We start from the raw sequence: 19,837 nt of genomic DNA, 5'->3' as shown, positions 1-19,837 counted from the left end.
TATCCAAACTAGGTAACATCATCACCACTAGCACTGATGATATCTAGTTTGGATAATGAAACATCTGCAAGAAAACAACCAAGCTCAGAGAGCACCATGGAGCCCTCGTTTCAACCTTGAACTACAAATAGTGAACTACAAACATCTAGAAACAAGTAAAGTAATAACTAGCAGTCAGCACAGGTTTGTTAAAAAGATCGTGCCAAACCAATCTTATTTCATTCTTCAACATAGTGACTAAATTAGTAGACCAGTGAAATACTGTGGATATAATATGTTTAGATTTTAGCAAGGCATTTGACAAAGTAGACCACAACCTACTTCTTAGTAAGCTAGAAAAAAGTGGAATAGATAGCACCACCACTAGATGGATTCGCAACTGGCTGGCAAACCGTACTCAACGAGTAGTCCTTAATGGGTCTAAGTCTACATGGAGGGAAGTAAGCAGTGGGGTGCCACAAGGTTCTGTCTTAGGCCCAGTACTCTTCAATATCTTCATTAACGACTTAGGTGAGGGAATAGAAGGGGAACTTACCAAATTTGCAGATGATACTAAGCTGGCAGGAATAGCTAACACCCAAGAAGACAGGCTCAACATCCAGATGGATCTTGACAGACTAGAACACTGGGCCATATCTAACAAAATGAAATTCAATGTAGAGAAAAGTAAAATCCTACACTTAGGCAAGAAAAACCAAAAGTACACATAAAGACTGGGTGAAAACAGGCACAATAGCAGTAACTGTGAGAGGCATCTTGGAGTCTTAGTAGAAAACCAGCTAAATCTGAGCCAACAGTGCAGCAGTAGCCAAAAAAGCTAATGCAATCCTAAGCTCCATTAACAGAGGGATACAATCAAGATCAAGTGAGGTACTAATACCACTCTATAAAGCCTTAGTAAGACCACAGCTAGAGTACTGTATCCAGTTTTGTTCACCACATAATAAAAAGATGTTGAGACTCTAGAAAAAGTACAGAGAAGACCAACCAGGATGACTAGGGGATTGGAGGCTAAAAGATATGAAGAACGGTTACAGGAACTGGGCTTGGCTAGTCTAGTAAAGAGAAGGACCAGGGGAGACATGATAGCAGTTTTCCAATATTTGAGAGGCTGCCACAGAGAGGAAGGGATCAAGCTATTTTCTAAAGCGCCTGTAGGCCAGACAAGGAATAATGGATGGAAACTGAACAAGGAGAGATTTAACCTGGAAATAAGGAGAAACTTTCTGACAGTGAGAACAATCAACCAATGGAACAGCTTGCCCTCGGAAGTTGTGGGAGCGCCATCACTTGAGACCTTCAAGAAGAGATTGGACTGCCATTTGTCAGAAATGGTGTAGGGTCTCCCGCTTGGGTGGGGGGTTGGACTAGATGACCTATAAGGTCCCTTCCAACTCTGATTATCTCTTATCTGTTATATTTCCCTTTATTGGCACTATGTACTATCACAGAAGTAGTACTGCACAAAGAATAATAACAGTCTGTATTATACCTGCAAATATTACATTCAGAACTGTGTGCTAACTAGAATGCTGGTATGAGTAAATGTCCAGTGTCTTTTCGAATTTTAGTTTTGTATATAATCACAACATGAAGGAGAAAAATAGTGAAATATTTCCATGGTGGATAGATCAGAACAATTGCTGCACATCGTGGGGATATCTTAGAATGGAATATTAGCCCTAATTTCTAGCTCTGCATCTAATCTGAATCTTTAGAATAACTTTGGCAAACCTTTGTTAAAAATAAAGGAATGTAATTATTGGGAGGGGGGCTGTCGAGATACTTAGACCTTTCATTTTGTGTGTTTTGCCTTTTGTTTTTGAAATATGTGGACCAGATATTCCCTTCCAGGATGCAAATACAGATACTTTACAGTTTGAGACAATGTTTTCTAAACTGGGTGGGCATTGTGACTTCTTTCCTCCTCCCCAGCCTCTGCAAGGCACAGGTATATATCTACTGACACAGTGATATCACTGGGAAGGGGGCACCTAGGACATTGCCCTCCTGTTTTGCTTTTGGAGTGCCTTGTTTTTGTTTTTGCACCTCTTTAGAGAAAACCATACAGACTATGGACACCACGAATGCCACAAAACTGGAAGTGGGAACTGTATGCAGTACAGCAATGCACTTATAAGACATGCCCTGCCAATTAAACCAAGGATCTTGAAGTTCATCAAATCAACTGTTTTAGTTACTAGGTCAGTGATGGCTAACCTATGACACGCGTGTCACTTGTGACACGCCGAGGCACTTTGACTGACACGCCTGTTGGTGTGGGGAAAACCTGCACATTTAGAGGCTGCCTCTGCTCTGCTCCAATCCCTGCTCCCTGCTTGTTGCGTGGAGGCGTGGTGTCACCACTGCCGCGAGATCTTTGCAGCAGAGAACCAGTTTTAACCGCCATAAACTGAGGTTTGTCAGTTTCATTACCTCAGGAACGCTACAGGAGGAAAGGAGATCCATGAGGTTCACAGCCCTGTAAGGTGGCCTTCCGATCCCCACATCCTGCACCTGCAGCCCTGAGACCAGGGAGACGAGTTTCACAGCCCTGTGTGATCACCCCAGCTCAGTCCGTCATAAACCAAATTATTGATATTTCTTGAAGTGACACACGACCCGAGGAAGGCTACACTTTTTCCCGATTTTCGACACACCAAGCTGAAAAGGTTAGCCATCACTGTACTAGGTTGAAATAGAAGATGAATCCATTTTCATATATAATAAGCATTCAAAAATGCATTTGGATTGCTCATTCTTCCTATTAGCATCATTTCTGAACCAAATCTTTATCTCATTTGTAAGTGGGGGAGGGGAACTGTATAAATATTGAGCCCCCTGAGACCGAAGCCCATGTTAATATTAGGCACTCCAGGTCCTACAAACTTTTCAGAAGAGCCGGCACTTACCCAAAGTTCGCCATCTTTGGAAGGAAATCATTGAAGAAGTATTGGTGATACAAGTTTCACTGACATCTGTCCATAACTTATAATGTTAAAATATTGAAACTATTGGGAGATGCCATAGTCAATAGCACCTTAGGATTTTTTTTCAGAAGGTGACAACATTTTTGGTGCTTATAAAAGAGAATAGTTGTAGCTCAGGATTGAAACAAGGGGTCCTTGGTGCTCCCTAAGCTTGCTTGTTTTTTTGCAGAGGTTTCATTACCTAACTAGGTAACAACAGCAGCGTTAGCACTGATGTTGCCTAGTTAGGTGATGAAATGTCTGTAAGAAAATAAGCAAGTTCAGGGAGCATCTTTTAGCTGCTTTTTCAGACATTTTCAACAATGCAATTGACTGAAAATGTCAACCTAGGCAAGCTCTCTCCTTCTGGTGTATAGTAGGATAAATCATGTTTCTTTTATTTCTAAAAAGTCCGAATATATGGAATTAGATCCTTTGGGAAGATTAGACCCATATTATCAGTAGATTCTGCCTCTTACAATGTGCTTTCCCCTAAGCATGGTTAACTGTTTCACAAATCTGGCTGATTACCAGATGGAAGTTACCATGTCTCTGCTGCAATTTGTGGTGATCTTTGTGCAGCCAGGGTTGTTTGCAGCCAGTGGTCAAAAAAGTCAAGATGGCAGCCATGACAATGTAATCAGAGCTTTGTCTGCTTTTTATGTGTACAATGTATACAACACACATATCTAACCTGCACAAGTTCAATCACTGTTAATAACAGCCATCCTGTGATCACCCCTATCTGCAGCCCACATATTAGTATCCTTTCTCTATCTGTTAAAATATACATCTTCATTTCATTAGTATTTCAGAGCTGAAACTGGGTCCTTGGCTTAGTTAAGTAATGAACAGTAGATAGTTGGGCATGAATCACATTAATACTTCCATTCCTCGCCAATGATCTCAGCCTGCCACGCTGGGCGTAAATCCCATTTTACCTTCACAGCCTCCTTGAACTCAAGGTCACACGTTTCCATAGTTGAAACTGGTGCTGCTATGAATGTTTACTTTATGACACAAACTAAACATTCACAGCAGCATATGTTTATCAACTAAATCTTGAGTTCAATGTAACTAGTGCTCCTTTTCTGTAGATAATGCTGCACTCTGATCATTATAACCGAGCTGCTTTTTAGACATTTGACATGGTGGTTTTTTATTATTATTATTATGGAGCAACGAGAAGGGGGCAGGAATAAGTCCATTATTAAAATTGAGGAGAGAAGCTACTTTCACGGCTTTCCCCGACCACTCTTTTTCAGACAGAAATATAACAGTCCGCGGGAAACTCAGATTTAGCAGTTTGTTTGAGAAGAAAAGACGCGTCAGCTAGGACCCGGGGGAAGTCTGCTAGTAAGTACAGTACTGGACATGGGCGGGGTTTTAGGCCCGGTGGAGCCCGCACAGCCTGCAGCGGCTTCTGCTGTGCTGCGGAGAGGCGCTGCGCCGGGCTGCAGTCACTCGTGCAAGCAAGTGTGGACGTTACCCGGCAGGGCGTTTGAAAATCTTTGGGGCCGGGTAAGTTAAAGCAGCAGCGCCTGAGTCCCTGTCCCGGCAATCAGGACGTGGGCGAGGTGAAGGGGTCGAGAGTCGCTTCTCTGCGGAGCTCTCGCCAAATCCTTCCTGCGCCCGGAGACGCGCAACCCTCGTCTGCGGGATCGCACGGGGAAAGGCGGGGTTGGGGGGTTGGGCAACGTTTCCACCTGTACAGGGTGACCCAAGATCCTCACCTCCGATTCTCAGCACGTTACTACCTGGGTTGGTTTTTGTTCAGAACCCGCCCAGGACCTGCTTCTTCCAAGACCCCGCACAAGGTATAGATCGGTTTAGAGTTACTTTCAGGTAGGTCGGAGTGCAATTGGCCGTGATGGCTGCGGACGATGGGAGGTCGCTAGCCCAACCAAGCATCGCTGCCCTAGGGATGCAAGAGCCTCCTGGCCGTTTTCCTTTGCTCCCACCTAGTACCCCGGTTTTATTGTTTTTCCCTTAATCCAGTGCAAGAGCATCGGACTGGATTGAAAACACTGGGCAAAGGGCTATTTGCAGCACCAGTGGAATTCGGCGGGGTGCGGGGGATCAGGCATGTTTTGGAGTCCTGGGTCTGTCACCATAACCCACGTGGCCTGGGTTGGAGCTCCCGCTGTTAGCCTTGAACTCCCGGGAGAGTCCTTGGTCGATTTTCCATTTTCTCTGTGAAAGTTTACAGGCCTTGGAGAAACAGCTGATACTTGTTTTGGAGATGGCCTTGAGGAAAATTGCAAAGCACTGGTCTGCACCTTGCCTATAAACTGTCCCCCCCCCCCACCCCCAAAATGTAGGCATAACAACATAACATTCAAGTACCATTTAAATATCCTGTACTATTAAGTACAGAGGGAAATAAAGGAGGGGAAGCAAACCCTGGATTGCAAATGTCAGTCTTGTGAGCAGAAGTAGAGATCTGTTCCTGACTCTTAAAAAGATGGTATTCCAGGAAAGCAGGAGAATCCTAATTGGGCAAGAAATTCAGGCAATGGAAAATCTAGCTTCATGAAAAGTCAAAAGAATATCTCCTTAATAAACCTATTTGGGTGTTGCTTTGTGTGTGTGTGTGTGTGTGTGTGTATATATATATGTGTGTGTGTGTGTGTGTATGTGTGTATATGCCGAAACGTTGCTACAACTTTAAAAGCACAACTACAATGACATGGGAAAATACCCGAGCAAAGCTGAATACCATACATGTAAGTACCCGCGAAAACTTAAGAAAACAAATACACACACACACACACACACATAGAGCAACACCCAGATAGGTTTATTCAGGATATTTCTTTCCTCTTCAATAACAAAAGCACTTTCTGCAGTTCTCAGAAGTTCTGTCCACCAGGTGTTCACCACATATGTAGAGACTACAAAAATAGGAGCAATCACAGTATCTTGGCCTCTATTACAAGTTGGGGATCATACACATAACATGATATTATGTGTGATCAAGTCAGTGTCAACTCTTAGCAACAGCATGAACGATGATCTGTCCCTAACCGGGCCCTCCAGGTCTTTCAGTAGGCACTCATCGCTGTTGGAACTGAATCCATACAACTTTGCTTCTGGTCATCCCTTTTTTTCTTTTCAGCTTTCCAGCATTACAGCCTTTTCCAAAGAACTAGGTCTTCTCATAAATTGTGTGAAGTAGGATAATTTGAGTGTTGCTAATACATATAGAATACCTATACTTGATAATGATATACAAATAACATCTAAAACAAATGTAAACACAGAGTTGATACCCTTGCTATGCCAAAGGTGTGGTTTTGGGGTGGCTGGTCTGCTGCCCCTTTTTTTGTTGGAAGTTTTTATTATGTTTTTAGTTCTATGATTGTAAACTACCTGGACTCTTGGGAAGTGGGTGGTATATAAACTGAATAAATGAAATAAATATTCACATCTACATTGTGAATCTGTAATGTGAATAACTTGTCGTGTCAGTGGGGTTGAAGTTCTATGTAATGTGTCTAAACTTATTTCTTAATTTCTTCTTCTGTTTCTTTTATTGGTGTCTCCACAGTTTCTCACCCAGCAGGATGGTGGTGTTACACAGCTATTGTGAGGGAAATGAGTCCCTGGCACAAGCATGGACCCAAGAGGGATTGTCCCCCTGCTTCTACTTCACACTGGTCCCTGCAGTGCTACTCAGCGTCTGTTTCTTACTGGGTGCTCTACAGTATACCTGTTATGTTCAGTTCAGCCGCACTATGGAACCAAAGTATATCCCTCGCTCCCGCCTGTACTATACCCAAATCCTAGTCTCTCTACTTCTCGCCCTGATGCCCTTCTGCAGTTTCCTGTGGCAGGTGGTGGGCCCCCAAGAACTTTATGGATATATGGTGCTGAATGTTTGCTTGTCAACCATTAGCTGGGCCACCTCGATTGGGCTGCTGCATCTGGAACGCACCAGGGTGATGGTGCAGGATCGGATCAGAGGCCATGGAGCAATCCTTCTCCTCTACTGGGCTCTAGCTTTTTCTTCTGAGAATTTGGCCTTCATCTCATGGAACAGCCCACTTTGGTGGTGGGAATTAAAAGACACTAACCAAAAGGTAGGATGGGTCAGTGATAAAATCATGGGGATGATATGGCATAGGAAGATGATGCAGTTTCTCTGGCATTAAGGAAAGCTAATTTCTGTGTCTTGTACAGCATGATGTACAGCAGGATTTAGTACCAAAGAGTGTTGTTGGAAGCTGTTCATCTTGGAAAACTTGTTTTCTATTATTAATTTATAACTCAGCCTTATGTATCTAAGGCCTTTTCAACAAATCATGGCTCAAGTTGTGACTCAGTATATATGAACGCAGGTAGCTCAGTGGTTAAGATGCTGAGCTTGTTGATCAGAAAGGTCGGCAGTTCGGCGCTTCAAATCCCTAGCAATACGTAACGGAGTGAGCTTCTGTTACTTGTCCCAGCTTCTGCCAACCTAGCAGTTTGAAAGCATGTAAAAATGCACGTAGAAAAATAGGGACCACTTTGGTGGGAAGGTAACAGAGTTTTGCGCGCCTTCACCATTTAGTCATGCCGGCCACATGACCACGGAGACGTCTTCGGACAGTGCTGGCTCTTGGGCTTTGTAACGGAGATGAGCACCGCCCCTAGAGCCGGAAACAACTAGCACGTATGTGCGAAGGGAGCCTTTACCTTACCTTTATATATGAACCATCATAGTTCATGTTAGTAAGCAGAAAATAAATTTCATGTGCAGCACTAAGTTATGAAAATCAATTATATTGAACAAATATCAGTAATCTATTTTGAAAGTAGAGTTTTTTTAGTCAATAATGTGTTGCTTACTTGAGCTTCATTTGATCCTAGATCCTGCCATATTTATAATAGACAAGGCTTTGTAACTTTGAAGGTCTAATGAAGACAGACAAATTAGAAATGATTTGTTACAGACACATGTTGATTAAGACATGGTGATACTATGTCCCGTATATATGAAGCTATTGTCAGCAATACAAATATCAACTTTGGTGTGTATTTTAATTGCATTACAATTAATATGGGAGGGAAATAAGGTGTTTTTTTTCACCTAGTGGAGACTTTTGACTTGCCACGCAATTGAAGATATCCTATATCAGAGACGTTTAAGTTTGAGACTTATAGGAAATTTATTAATAGGCTGAAATTTTATAGAAAATAAAGAAGGAGATGAGCTAGCATTGAATGAATCTGCCAGAAATTGCCCCTGGCGCAAGCTCTTGCTTATTTCTTTTTTCCTCTTCGTTTTCCTCAGGACAGCATGTTTTTGCTGAATCATTGTTGCTTAATCATCATTACTTAACAGTTTCACAGGAGGGCAAGGAGGGCAAATCACTTTCTGTTTAAATGTTGATAATAGAGGTATTATGGATATTCCCTTACCAAGCAGGTCTAGCCACAAGCTGAATTCTCATTTCTTTGTTCTGGCAAGAATGTACAAGAGTTGAAGGCTTGCTTCCTCTTCTCCTCCTCTCTAGCAACATCATGAGACAAAAGGGCATCTCTCTGAAGATCAGTTTGCCTGGACCTAAAACTTGAAAAACAAGACAGAATGTAATTCCATCTGTAGTGCAGATGATTTATTGGTTTATTAGTTTATTAGTGAGTTTCCCATCGCTTCCTTCCCATGTTTGTGGCCCCGGCTCTTTACTGCACATCAGAATAAATGGTATTGGGTTTATGTTGGGTTCATAGTGTGGCTCTCTATACTTTATAGCATTTATAGCAATGAGCCATGGTGGCTCAGTGGTTAGACTGCAGTACTGCAGGCTACTTCTGCAGACTGCCAGCTGACTGCAATTTGACAGTTCAAATCTCACCAGGCTCAAGGTTGCCTCAGACTTCAATCCTTCTGAGATGGGTAAAATGAGGACCCAAAATTGTTGGGGGCAATATGCTGACTCTGTAAACCGCTTTGAGAGGGCTGTAAAAGCACTGTAAAGTGTGATATAAGTCTAAATGCTTATTGCTTATCAGAGATAATGGGGAGTTGGAATTCAAAAATGTCTGGAAGGTCACAGGGTCTTCTAATTTGCATTTGTTACTAAGCTACCTATCTGAATTACAGTACTACTACAGCCCAACTTCAGGTTTGTTTCTCTGAGTAGTCAGCTATGCTACTACACTGCCAGTTCATACAATCACCTTAAAAGTCAGAACTTGGATGTAACTATCACTGATGGGTCCCCACGTAAATTTACAGGTAGTCCTCAACTTACAACAGTTTGTTTAGTGATCATTTGAAGCACTGAAAAAAGTGACTTATGATGCTTTTTCACACTTATGACTGTTGCAGTGTTGCAGAATCCCATGGTCATATGATTTAAATTCAGATGCTTGAAAGCTGCTTCATATTTATGACGGATGCAATGTCCCTGGGTCATGTTATCACATTTTGCTACCTTCCGACTAGCAAAGTCAATGGGGAAGCCAGATTCACTTAATAACCATGTTACTAACTTAACAACTGCAGTGATTCACTTAACAAATGTGGCAAGAAACATCCTAAAATGGGACAAAACTCACTTAACAAATTTCTCACTCAGCGATATAAGTGTTGGGCTCAATTGCAGTTCTAAGTCGAGGACTACCTGTATAAGGTGTGGCAAGAGCTGGAGTAGCAGCTGTTGGTTTCTTATCCCTTTGCATATTGTATAAAGTTAAAGTAAGTGACCCTATTTTCTTGGAAAAAATTGAAAACAAACCTGAAAAAGGTGGGGGAGAAGCCTGAAAGTGATTCATAAGGACAAATACAATCATTTATAGCTTTGCTTTCCAAAGGAAAATTCAAGAGCGACACTGAGGGAATATATAATTAAATAAATGAGCAGGGGACTGGACTAGTAAACCTCCAAGGTCCCTTCCCGCTTATTCTATTCTATTCTATTCTATTCTATTCTATTCTATTCTATTCTATTCTATTCTATTCTATTCCTATACTAATACTAAAACTAAAACTAATACTAATACTATACAATACTTACTATACTATACTTACTATGCTATCTAAAGGACAGATTTCTGGAACAAAGAATATGTGCTCACTGTAGGTTAAGAATGCCAAAACATAAGTGGCATCTGAGGAGAAGTAGCAGTAACAATGCTTGGCTTGTTTAGATCGTCCCTGGAGAGCAAACTGTCAGTGAGATGGTCCCCGAAGACTCATCTCCCATCTGTTTAACAGCCCACATTTAAATGCTAGCTTCTCCTGGCCCTGATCCCTTCTCTTGCCTTGCCAGCTCAGTCACATGACTGAGCTTTCCTAGGGCTCCTGTGCTGCACTTGCAGGCCTCACGGGACAGGAAGAGGCGTGAAGGAGCAACAGGAAGTACCTTCCCCCGGGTAGTGGAATCAGTGCCTTGGGTGGTTGGGGGATGTCAGGATTACCGCTAAACGCTCCCTAAAACTACTGGGAGGGACTGTCTCTGGGATTTGCTACAAAAAAAAGAGAAAATGTGGAGCCTTTTTGTAATTGACGGAGTTCTCTCTCTTCTTGGCTACAGTATTCATAAACTAGTGTTTTCAATGTTTTGACCATTGTTTTGGTGGACTAATCTTTGATCAAGCGCGTTTAGTGTGTATGTTTAGCTAGTGAAATGCCAGCTTCTCCTCCGTTTGACGGTGGAATCGGGCGTTGGAGAAGAAGCGCTGCCTGCTGGTTTGTAGCCATTGGAGGGGTGGGCAGGAACAAGGGGAGCTCTTGCTGAAGGGTGCCACTGACCTGAATCCACTCCCCCCCCCCCAGGTCCAATTCAGCCTGTGGTTCCTGCGTTACATCAGCACCTTCACCCTCTTCGTTTTGGGGATCAAGGCCCCAGGACTGCCCCGAAAACCATACATGCTTTTAATCAATGAAGATGAGCGTGATGTGGAAATCAACGAGGTGAGTTTCTTTTCCTCTATCCAAGATAAATCTTGCTGTGTTTTTTTAATTTATTTGAAGTGCTTCAGAGCTAGTGGGGCCCAAATGTAGCTCCTTTTAGCAACTCTTTAAAGTAGCTGCTATCAATGTGCTAACTGCCTTTATTCTCCCCCACCCCACGCCATCTGCCAGCAATAGGTGGTGAGAGGGAGGTATCACTCAGAAGATGGCAAGGGACTTGTCATAGAAAATCTTGCCAGTTCCCATCATACTCTTCACTACGTTGATGGGTTTTATGAGAGTTTAGTTCAATGCATCTGGAGGATTCCCATTCCTGGTTGCCAGGTTGCTGATCTCGATTGGAGATAGGATTGGGATTAGATGATTTTTTTATGGACTAAGATCTTTTACTTGAACCCAAATGCTCACAACCTAGTAAATAGGCAGCTGCTTGATATGCCAAAAATCCGAAATTCAATCCCTGGCCCCTTCAGCTAAAACTGACTCAAGCAATGAGAACTTCTGACTAAAACTCTGAAAAGCAAAAGAAAGCTTGATGAAAAGTTGTGGCTTTTTTCAGCCTTATACCACTGTAGAAAGCTCAGGGACTTTAACTCAGGATTTGTTACAATAAAAATAAATTCATCCCTTACTGTGAGCATACCAAACCAGGTAACCAGTGATGGAGCAGCTCCTGGTGAATTTCTCAGGATCATTCAGCTCTACAGGAGCCTCTATTATTGTACTCATTTTTTATCAACGATGCCCAGACTTTAAAGAGAAAGAAGAATAAAGGAAAAATGTACAGTTGTTACAACGTGAACATACTATGAGGCTAATCCTGGTAGTTAATCTACCAGCAGCTCTTTGTACATGCTATTCAGAAACTAACCAGGCTTAATGAGAAAAGGCTGAAATAATGCTTGCAGATGCTTAAGACTCTTTGTAGGAAATATGAGTACTAAGTTTGTAATACATATGTCTATCTAATAAATGGCTATTTTTCTACAGAATTTGAAGTAGTGTGATATCTAAGTTTCATATCAATAAATGCCTCCTTGAAAGAAGCCAGATAGGGGTTTGGTCTCTATCCCTTGATGTGCTCAGATATTTTGAAACTATTTACTCCCACATAATTCACTTCTAGTCAAGTGTGTTAGATTATGAAAAAATAGTTTAAAGGTGCTAAGATATGGTTGGGAAGGAGATGGATCATTCCTCTCTTCCACATATGCACGCTATTTTAAAGTATGTGTTACAGATTAACAAGTGTTAATAAGCATATTTTAATATGCTAACATAATAATAATATGATAAAACATGCTTTAAAAATAGATACATGTTCTAGTTTCGTCCTTATAATATTTGTAGAACAAATTGAAAGGTATTATGAGACTCTCTCTGAAGAGTGTAATGCTGTTATTTATTATTATTATTATCTCTTTTATTAATTAAACATGAAACTCAGTCAACTGAACATTTAAAAATGTATCACTAATATATTTTATTATGTTGTTATTGTTGTTATTATTATTATTATTAGATAAGGACTTTTAGACCTAGACCTTATTATAATATAGGCCAGTGCTTAGAGATTGTGAGACTTGAAATCCAGCAGCAGCTCAACCACCAACTGCTGTTCCCTGTTATTGTTTCTATGAAACCTGCAAGTAGTATTGCTGTATTGCTACTTCATAGTTATCTAGAGCAAGAATAATCATCATGTCCTGTTTTAGCTTTCCAGGGCATGGTAATTCATCACAGGTCAAATATTTTATATAGTTTTATATAAAAATATCCTAATTAGTCCTGATGGACTACCACTTAAGTATGAACTAACCGTGTGCTGCAGCTCCCAGAAAAGCAAACCCAGTCCTAAGCTACATCAGCAGAGGGATAGCATCGAGGTCACAGACAATGATAGTACTGCTCTACACTCCACTAGTGAGGCCACCCTTGGAATCCTGCATCCAGTTCTTGTCCCCATGGTGCAGAAAAGATGCTGAGGCCCTAGAAAGAAGGCAGAGAAGACAATAGAGTTGATAACGGGTCTGGAAGCTAAATTTCATGATGAATGGCTAAGGGAACTAGGTATGTTTAGCCTAACAAAGAGAAGACTTGGGGGAGATCTGACAGGTGTCTTCCAATACTTGAAGGGCTGTCACATGGAAGAGGGGGTTGATTTATTCTCCATAGGACCTGAGGGCAATGGATAGAAGCACGTCAAAGGGAGATCCAATATGGAAATAAGGAGGAATTTCCTGAGAATGAAAACGATTTATCAGTGGAACAGCTTGCCTCGGGAGTTGTAGTGCTACGTTGCTTGAGGTTTTCAAGAAAAGATTGGACAACATCTATCTAATATAGTCTAAGGTCTCCTGCCTTGGGCAGTGAGATGGACCTCCAAGGCCGCGTTCAGCTCTATGATTCTATGATTCCTAATGTATAAAAGTACACTTTAAAAACCTCAGTGTGATAGGTGTACTGCATTTGTTGCAACAAAACATTGAAGATAAATGTGGTATATCATTATGAATATAGCAACTTTTGAAATACTTTGAGGCTTTAATGGCATAACAAATCTATTACTCACACTAATCCTTAAATGTTTATATATTTAGAAATATAGCAGGTGATGTGTGGGTGTTTACTATCAAATATGTGGATATATGTACATGTGACTATACAGCTGATCTGGTATATTAGGGATCAGATATTCCCATATTTCATTTGAAGAATGACTTGAGAAAGAGAAATTATTAGAGTCCCAGTACAGTGGAAACATAGAAAGCTGCTACACCAAAGTAGACCATCTAGTTCACATACTGTAGACCAGGACTGTCAAACTCCCGGCCCACAAGCCGGATGTGTCATGTGCTGGCCATGCCCATGCCCGGTTTAGCGAAGGGGAAAAAAGTCCCGATATATATCAGGTGACGCTGCCGTGAGGAGGTGAGTTTGACACCCCTGCTGTTAGACTAACTGGCAACAAATTCACCAGGATTTCAGATCAGACTCAGTTCTAACTCTGTCTGGAGATACTAGATTTAGCTTGGGACCTTCTGCATAAAAGTGACCACTTCCACTGGGCGACCTTTCCCAGGATTAGGAAGGATTCCACCCCATACTGTCACATCTGGAAATAGACACAGTCAAAAGCTATGTTTGGATATGACATCAAAGGACGAAAAGTCAGTCCATGGCCAGAGGGAACCATGTGAAAAGCTGTCGCGTAAGCCTTGTAATAATAGGCCTTAACATAGTTTTAAAATAACCCAATTACAAGAAAAAATGTCTCCAGAAACAAGGAAAAAGCTAATCCCGCTTATTTGCATTATATACCTCCCTACTGCAGCCCTTGGACTCATAAAAGCAGCGTTGCATCTCCTGGCCTATAAACCTTTATCTACTTTTCCACTGCCTTATAACACAGAGAAGATTTCATAAACTTTAAGCTCACGTGCCCCTCCCCCAACTGTAGCAAATTATTAAAGATTAAGCTAAGGTTAGTTTCAAATAAGTTACTTTATTTTAAAGTTGAACTATTCAAACTAAGTAGGGATTATTGCAACCACAATTCTGGGCCAGATAATGAATTGTGGCTTGTGGGTCTCCTTGGCTGCCTAGGAAGAAGGAACAAACACAGGAGTCTCTGAATCCATGGCTCACTGTAACTCATTTCCTGCTTATATGTATGTTAATTTCTTAGTTAGCAAGGTTTATGAACATGGCTCTGGATAAAACTTTTTCCCCTCTAGACTTTTTCTAATTATGTTTTCTTAGTTGGATTCTTTCTTCCCCTGAAATAAGATACCTGAAAGGTCACTGGATTGTGAAAAGTCATTCTTAATTTCTACTTTTCCTAGTCTTATGTAAGTTGAGGACACATCTCCCAGAATTCCTTTCCAGGTGACCAAGTTGCGGCCTAGGATTTTGAGAGTGCAACCTCAGCATTCTGGAGAGCGTACCAGGATGGGAAAGGCTATTTTCTATGACTTTTAATGAGAAAAGTCTATGTTTTCCTTATTTTTTATATTTATATGCCTCCCATCTTACTATCTAAAGTGAGTCTGGGAGGCTTATCCTTTCAAGTGCCTTTCTTTTCTTACTTGACCTTGTCTCTGTCTTATTGAACAAGTGCCAACCTTCTGAAATATTTCCAGCAAACCTGCCCCAAATCTCCTCCCTTCCCATTTACTTATTTCTCTTCTCTTCCTTATTTTAGCCCCTGCTTCCAGATGCCAGGCAAAACACTTCCACATGGAAGGATATGGGCCAGAAAATACTCATCCTTATACAATACATGTGGCCAAAGAAGAATTACCCACTTCAGGGCATGGTGATATTCTGTCTGATGCTTATGGGGATGGAGCGTGCCATCAATGTCTTTGTGCCCATCTACTATAAACATATTGGTAAGAAGAGTGGGTGACTTGCAGGCAGGCATAGTGCTGCCTCTAGGGCAGGGCTGGTCAAATCTTTTGTAAAGCAGGAATTGCACTTAATGATGTGTGGGGAGCTTTAATCCAATGTTTCTCAATCACAGCAATTTTAGGCATTGACCAGGGAATTCTGGGAGCTGAAGTCCACACATTTTAAGCTTGCTGAGTTTGAGAAATCCTGGTTTAAGAGATACAAGGAATGGGTTGATGGTATAAATGAGATGAGCTATGTGACACACATGAGCAAATTGGAAAAAAAAAAATTTCCCGAGAGGTTACATAGAGTTTTCTTCACTGCGTTTTATAATAATTGTGCTAAGCCTATTTTCAATTTACCCTTCTAGTTTGGTCTGTTTCCCATGTCAAAATAATAAGAAACTCAAATTCAGTGATATAATCAGGAAAGGATCAGGATCAAAGAGGGACAGGTTTCAGGTTGCTCACTTCTGCATTGTGCCATAGGGGGTGAAGGTACGTTGTTCTTGTTGTTCTTCGAGTTTGTGGGTTGGTTTCTCTGTGGGAGAGTTTTGCAAGTACTGTACAGCAGGGAGGATGACCGTGTAAGAAATGCCCTCTATTTTACTTAGTGCTCCAAATTAGCCAGCAGAGGGTGCCCTTACACAGCTGCTTACAGAATGCAGAATATTTTCATAGAAAAGGACAAGTACAACCAACCCAGCTCCGTTTCTTGGTATTAGCTGTTACATTTTTGGTAATTACAGGTATTTGTTTCAGTGAGCCCTAGCCATCTGGAAGCTCTGCAGGTTGTGAGTCCTTAACAAGCACTTGTTTTAAGCACGGATTGCAAACTAATGTTTGCTGAGGCTCTTAACCAACTTCACTCCCCTGAGTGACTGCCAACAAAATGCTTGACAAATATCGATGGTGAAAAAAGAGCTTTATATGTGTCAGAACATGTTCCTCTTGTCCCTTAGAGGCACTTCGATACATCTGCAAAAAGTGATGCAATGGATTGGGATAACAAAGTGCTTGCAGTTGTAGATTTGAGAGGGAAAAATCAGATCCGAGTGCTCCTTTATGTGATAAAAAATACCCTTTGTGTTGAGAAATAGCAGTTGAGAGAGACATTTTGCAGAACTCATTTCTTAATATCACACATATTCAAAAACAAATACAGTGTGCGCACACCATTTCTACCAGCAAATGTACTCTTGATAGTTCTGCCACTTCGTTTTTTATGTCACCTGGAAAACACCTCTCTTTTTCATCAGCCTCTTCTGTGTTCTATCTTTGTTCTTCATCAAGACTCATCCCTTCAGGGAAGCCCTTCCTTGGTTAAAAACCGTGGCTTCACCTTGTACTTTCCTACGCCCTCTTGTCTCATCCCCACTTTTTCTGCCCATTTCCCTGCCCTTCTTCTATCTCCAGCCTCTCCATCTCATATATACATTTTGATCTCTGGGTGGAAAATTGCATCTTTTATCTGCAAAATTACAGCACATAATTTGGGTAGTGACGGGATCACAATTTTATAGGGCTGGGGATCAAGGTAATGTTTTTGACTGGGACGATGTGAATTCAGTAGCTTTTTACATTCTCCCGACCATCTCTCCCTATTCTCACACCAGATCTTCAGTCCTGAGTCCCCACTATGACCTCCCATCCTGCATGCTTCTAGACTAACTCTCTGTTGAATTTCTGAGAGGAATGCTAGCTCTTTGTTAGTAGATACTGTTGGCGTTTGCCAGGTTCCCATGCCCTGGTGGGCACTGTGAGTGCCAATTCAGGGCAGCTATTGAGAGGTATTTGAATAGAGGGGATGGACTCTAGACCTGTCTTTCAGCCCTGACTTTTAGACTTTACAAAAGAATCCCTGTAGGCGGGAGGCATGGAACTGTAAACGGCATACAAAATGGCTGGATGAGAAGGAATCTGGGAGCAGGACGGCTCTGTCCTACATGTTAAGTAGCTTCAAGGCAGGGACACTGCCTTCCTCAGGCCCACCTGCAAGAGGCTCCACGCTGCAGATTTTAACCAGATCCTGTGCCCATGCTTTGTCTGAATGCAGCTGTCTGGTACAGGGAGTCCTCGACTTATGACCTCAGTTGAGCCTAAAATTTCTGTTGCTAAGCAAGACAGTTGTGAAGTGAAGTTTGCCCTGTTTTTACAACAGGTGAGTTAATCATTGCAACTGTTAACGTTAGTAATCCGGTTGTTAAGTGAGTCAGGCTTCCCCATTGACTTTGCTTGTCAGAAGGTGATCTCATGACTGTGGGACACTGCAACCGTCGTAAAAGTGAGTTGATGCCAAGCACCTGAATTTTTATCATGTGGACCATGGGGATGCTGCAACAGTTGTAAGTGTGAAAAACAATCAAAAGTCATTTTTTTCCAGTGGCGCCAAATGGTCACTAAATGTTGTAAGTCGAGGACAACCTGTATCCTAAAGCTCATACTTGTCCAGCAATGGGCTCACGAATGTGGTTATCCCTGCTGAGTCAAGCTAGCAATCCATTTTAATCAGCCTCCTGCCTTTTCCAACAGCAAATGATGGGCACATCTTAGTTATGAAGTTATTAGACTGCCCAGGGCCAGTACACTTGTTTTATCAGTCATACAAATGTGCAAATAGGAAAGGTGGAAAAGGGAATGGTGCTCTTGAGCAGGTCACTTCAGCCTCGTCCCGTTTTCTTAACAGTCTTGTTGTTGCTTATGGTGTTCTACCTAAAGCTGTTGTAGAACAATATTACATAAAACACACTGCCAGTGACAGTGTTTATCCATAATGAATGTCACAATTCTGATGCGATGCACACTGCATCGGTATCCACCAGCAGGGTGTTGGGGATTAACAGTGCTTCTCAAAGTTTCCTGAAGACCTTCCTGCCCAAATGGGTGGGATGTGAGTCACAGATTTTTAGTGCAGCAAAAGAGCACTCTATTCAACTGGCAGGTGAAGATGAGCTGGATAATTATGGGCTACACATAGAATGACCAAGGACTATGGGTAGCCCATGTGTGTTGATCCACAGGTTTCTGGTAGAAATTTTTGTGCTTTCAAATCTCAGGGCTAGTAGCCACCAGCATCCTCCACATACACACCCAGTTCCCATGTAGTTAATATGTTTCTTTTGACTCACCTGTACTACTATTATGGATTGGGGAATTCAGCTGCCTGTCAGTTTCCAGGAATAGAATTAAGGATCTCGGTTCTTAAAAATTTACAAGCCAGAGAAATGTGTTTGGAAAATGTTTGGTTCGTAGATTAATTCTACATCAGTCTTATAATTAGTAATCTATTACTAATCTATAATTCAATAATCTATAATTCAGGTGCAGTTACAGTGGGATGCATAGTATTATTTCATTTCTTCATTTTTATACTGCTAGACTCAACATATACTTTATGGACTTCTGGTGGTGTATAATATAAAATCCCTCAAAGAAATAGTAATCCCAGTTATACAAATATATTTATAATACATTTAAATCATGACTCATTCAATGACTCAAAATTAATTTATGTACCAGTGATAGACTTAATTAATGATCCTTCTGAAAGCTCCATTGTATACCTAAAGATCTGGAGTGATGTCAGCTTCTGGATTTCTGGTGGGAGGACTTTCCTACAGTTATCAATGTTTTGTACATTGATTACATTCTGGGCACTAACAAGTGCTTAATTCTACATTTAAAGTTTGCTTCCTTGTGGGTGTCCTGTAAATCTGTGGTCCTCCATTTAATTGTTTTTCCTGCTTTGTTATTAATGACTATTTTAATGTAATGTGTTGTGCAATATATCCCTGGATTTATATGTGTCGAGAGAGAGAGAGAGAGAGAGAGAGAGAGAGAGAGAGAGAGAGAGAGAGAGAGGTGTCATGAGGAAGTTAGAGCACTACCAGTTTCCCATTCAGTATTTTGGTGGGAAAACACAGGAGGGTTACATGTAGTGTAGGACAATTAAAGCCTCTGCCTGGATGGTGGGCCTGTCAAACTTTTCTCCCTATCGAACGTCTCTATTTCTAAGGATGAAATTTGGCATGTACTTTTGTGCCATATCCTGAGGTGGGCAGGAAATGGAGAGACACAGAGAGTTGAAATGTGAATCTGAAATTTACTCAAGGAAATCTGGCTTGAAAAGTGTTGCCTCACTTTGTAGCTTTGGGTCACTCACTGTTTGCCAGCCTTGGTTCTTCATGCTGAAAAAGGGGGGAACAACCATCTTAAGTTTTAAAAAAAATCAGTGTCACACATTCCTTCAAGGTCAATGGCCCCCATCTCCGCCATTTTCTCCATATAAAATAGTATACTTTATACCTTTGTTTGGGAACGGTGGTTTTAACATCACCTAGCATGTGCAAAATACAATAAAATGGAAGGGGTGTGTGTGTGTGTGTGTGTGTGTGTAGAAGTCTCTTCCTGATCCCCTCTTCCCACCATGTGGAAGGATTGAAAGGCAAAAGAGGGGGCACTGCCAGATGGGGTCACCCACCCTGCCAGTTAGGATTACCCAGCAAAGTGCCGCTGGCGGCAAACAAACAAGGGGCCTTTGTGCCTCCCAGCAGCCTAGCAGGGGGTTGGGA

At 41.6% G+C, this 19,837-nt stretch overlaps 1 protein-coding gene across 2 annotated transcripts in view; it reads left to right on the top strand.

Annotated features, from left to right (window-relative positions):
* The first annotated feature begins 4,341 nt into the window (after positions 1–4,341).
* ABCB6 (ATP binding cassette subfamily B member 6 (LAN blood group)) overlaps positions 4,342–19,837 on the top strand; it is a 36,916-nt gene continuing 21,420 nt past the window's right edge. Inside the window, exons 1-4 of one of the 2 annotated variants that reach the window (XM_026665568.2) lie at positions 4,342–4,490; positions 6,520–7,051; positions 10,735–10,872; positions 15,077–15,266. In XM_026665568.2, the coding sequence (XP_026521353.2) occupies positions 6,536–7,051; positions 10,735–10,872; positions 15,077–15,266 (844 nt within the window). In that variant the 5' untranslated portion in view covers positions 4,342–4,490; positions 6,520–6,535. Of the gene's footprint in view, positions 4,815–6,519; positions 7,052–10,734; positions 10,873–15,076; positions 15,267–19,837 lie in introns of both variants that reach the window. The other variant, XM_087950421.1, reaches the window with a different exon arrangement.

Source organism: Notechis scutatus, chromosome 1, assembly GCF_049901735.1.
Source record: "Notechis scutatus isolate UNSWTSFEM ecotype Mainland chromosome 1, rNotScu1.2, whole genome shotgun sequence".
In the NCBI taxonomy this organism is placed as follows: Eukaryota; Metazoa; Chordata; class Lepidosauria; order Squamata; family Elapidae; genus Notechis; species Notechis scutatus.
This window is presented reverse-complemented; position numbering and strand designations above follow the sequence as displayed.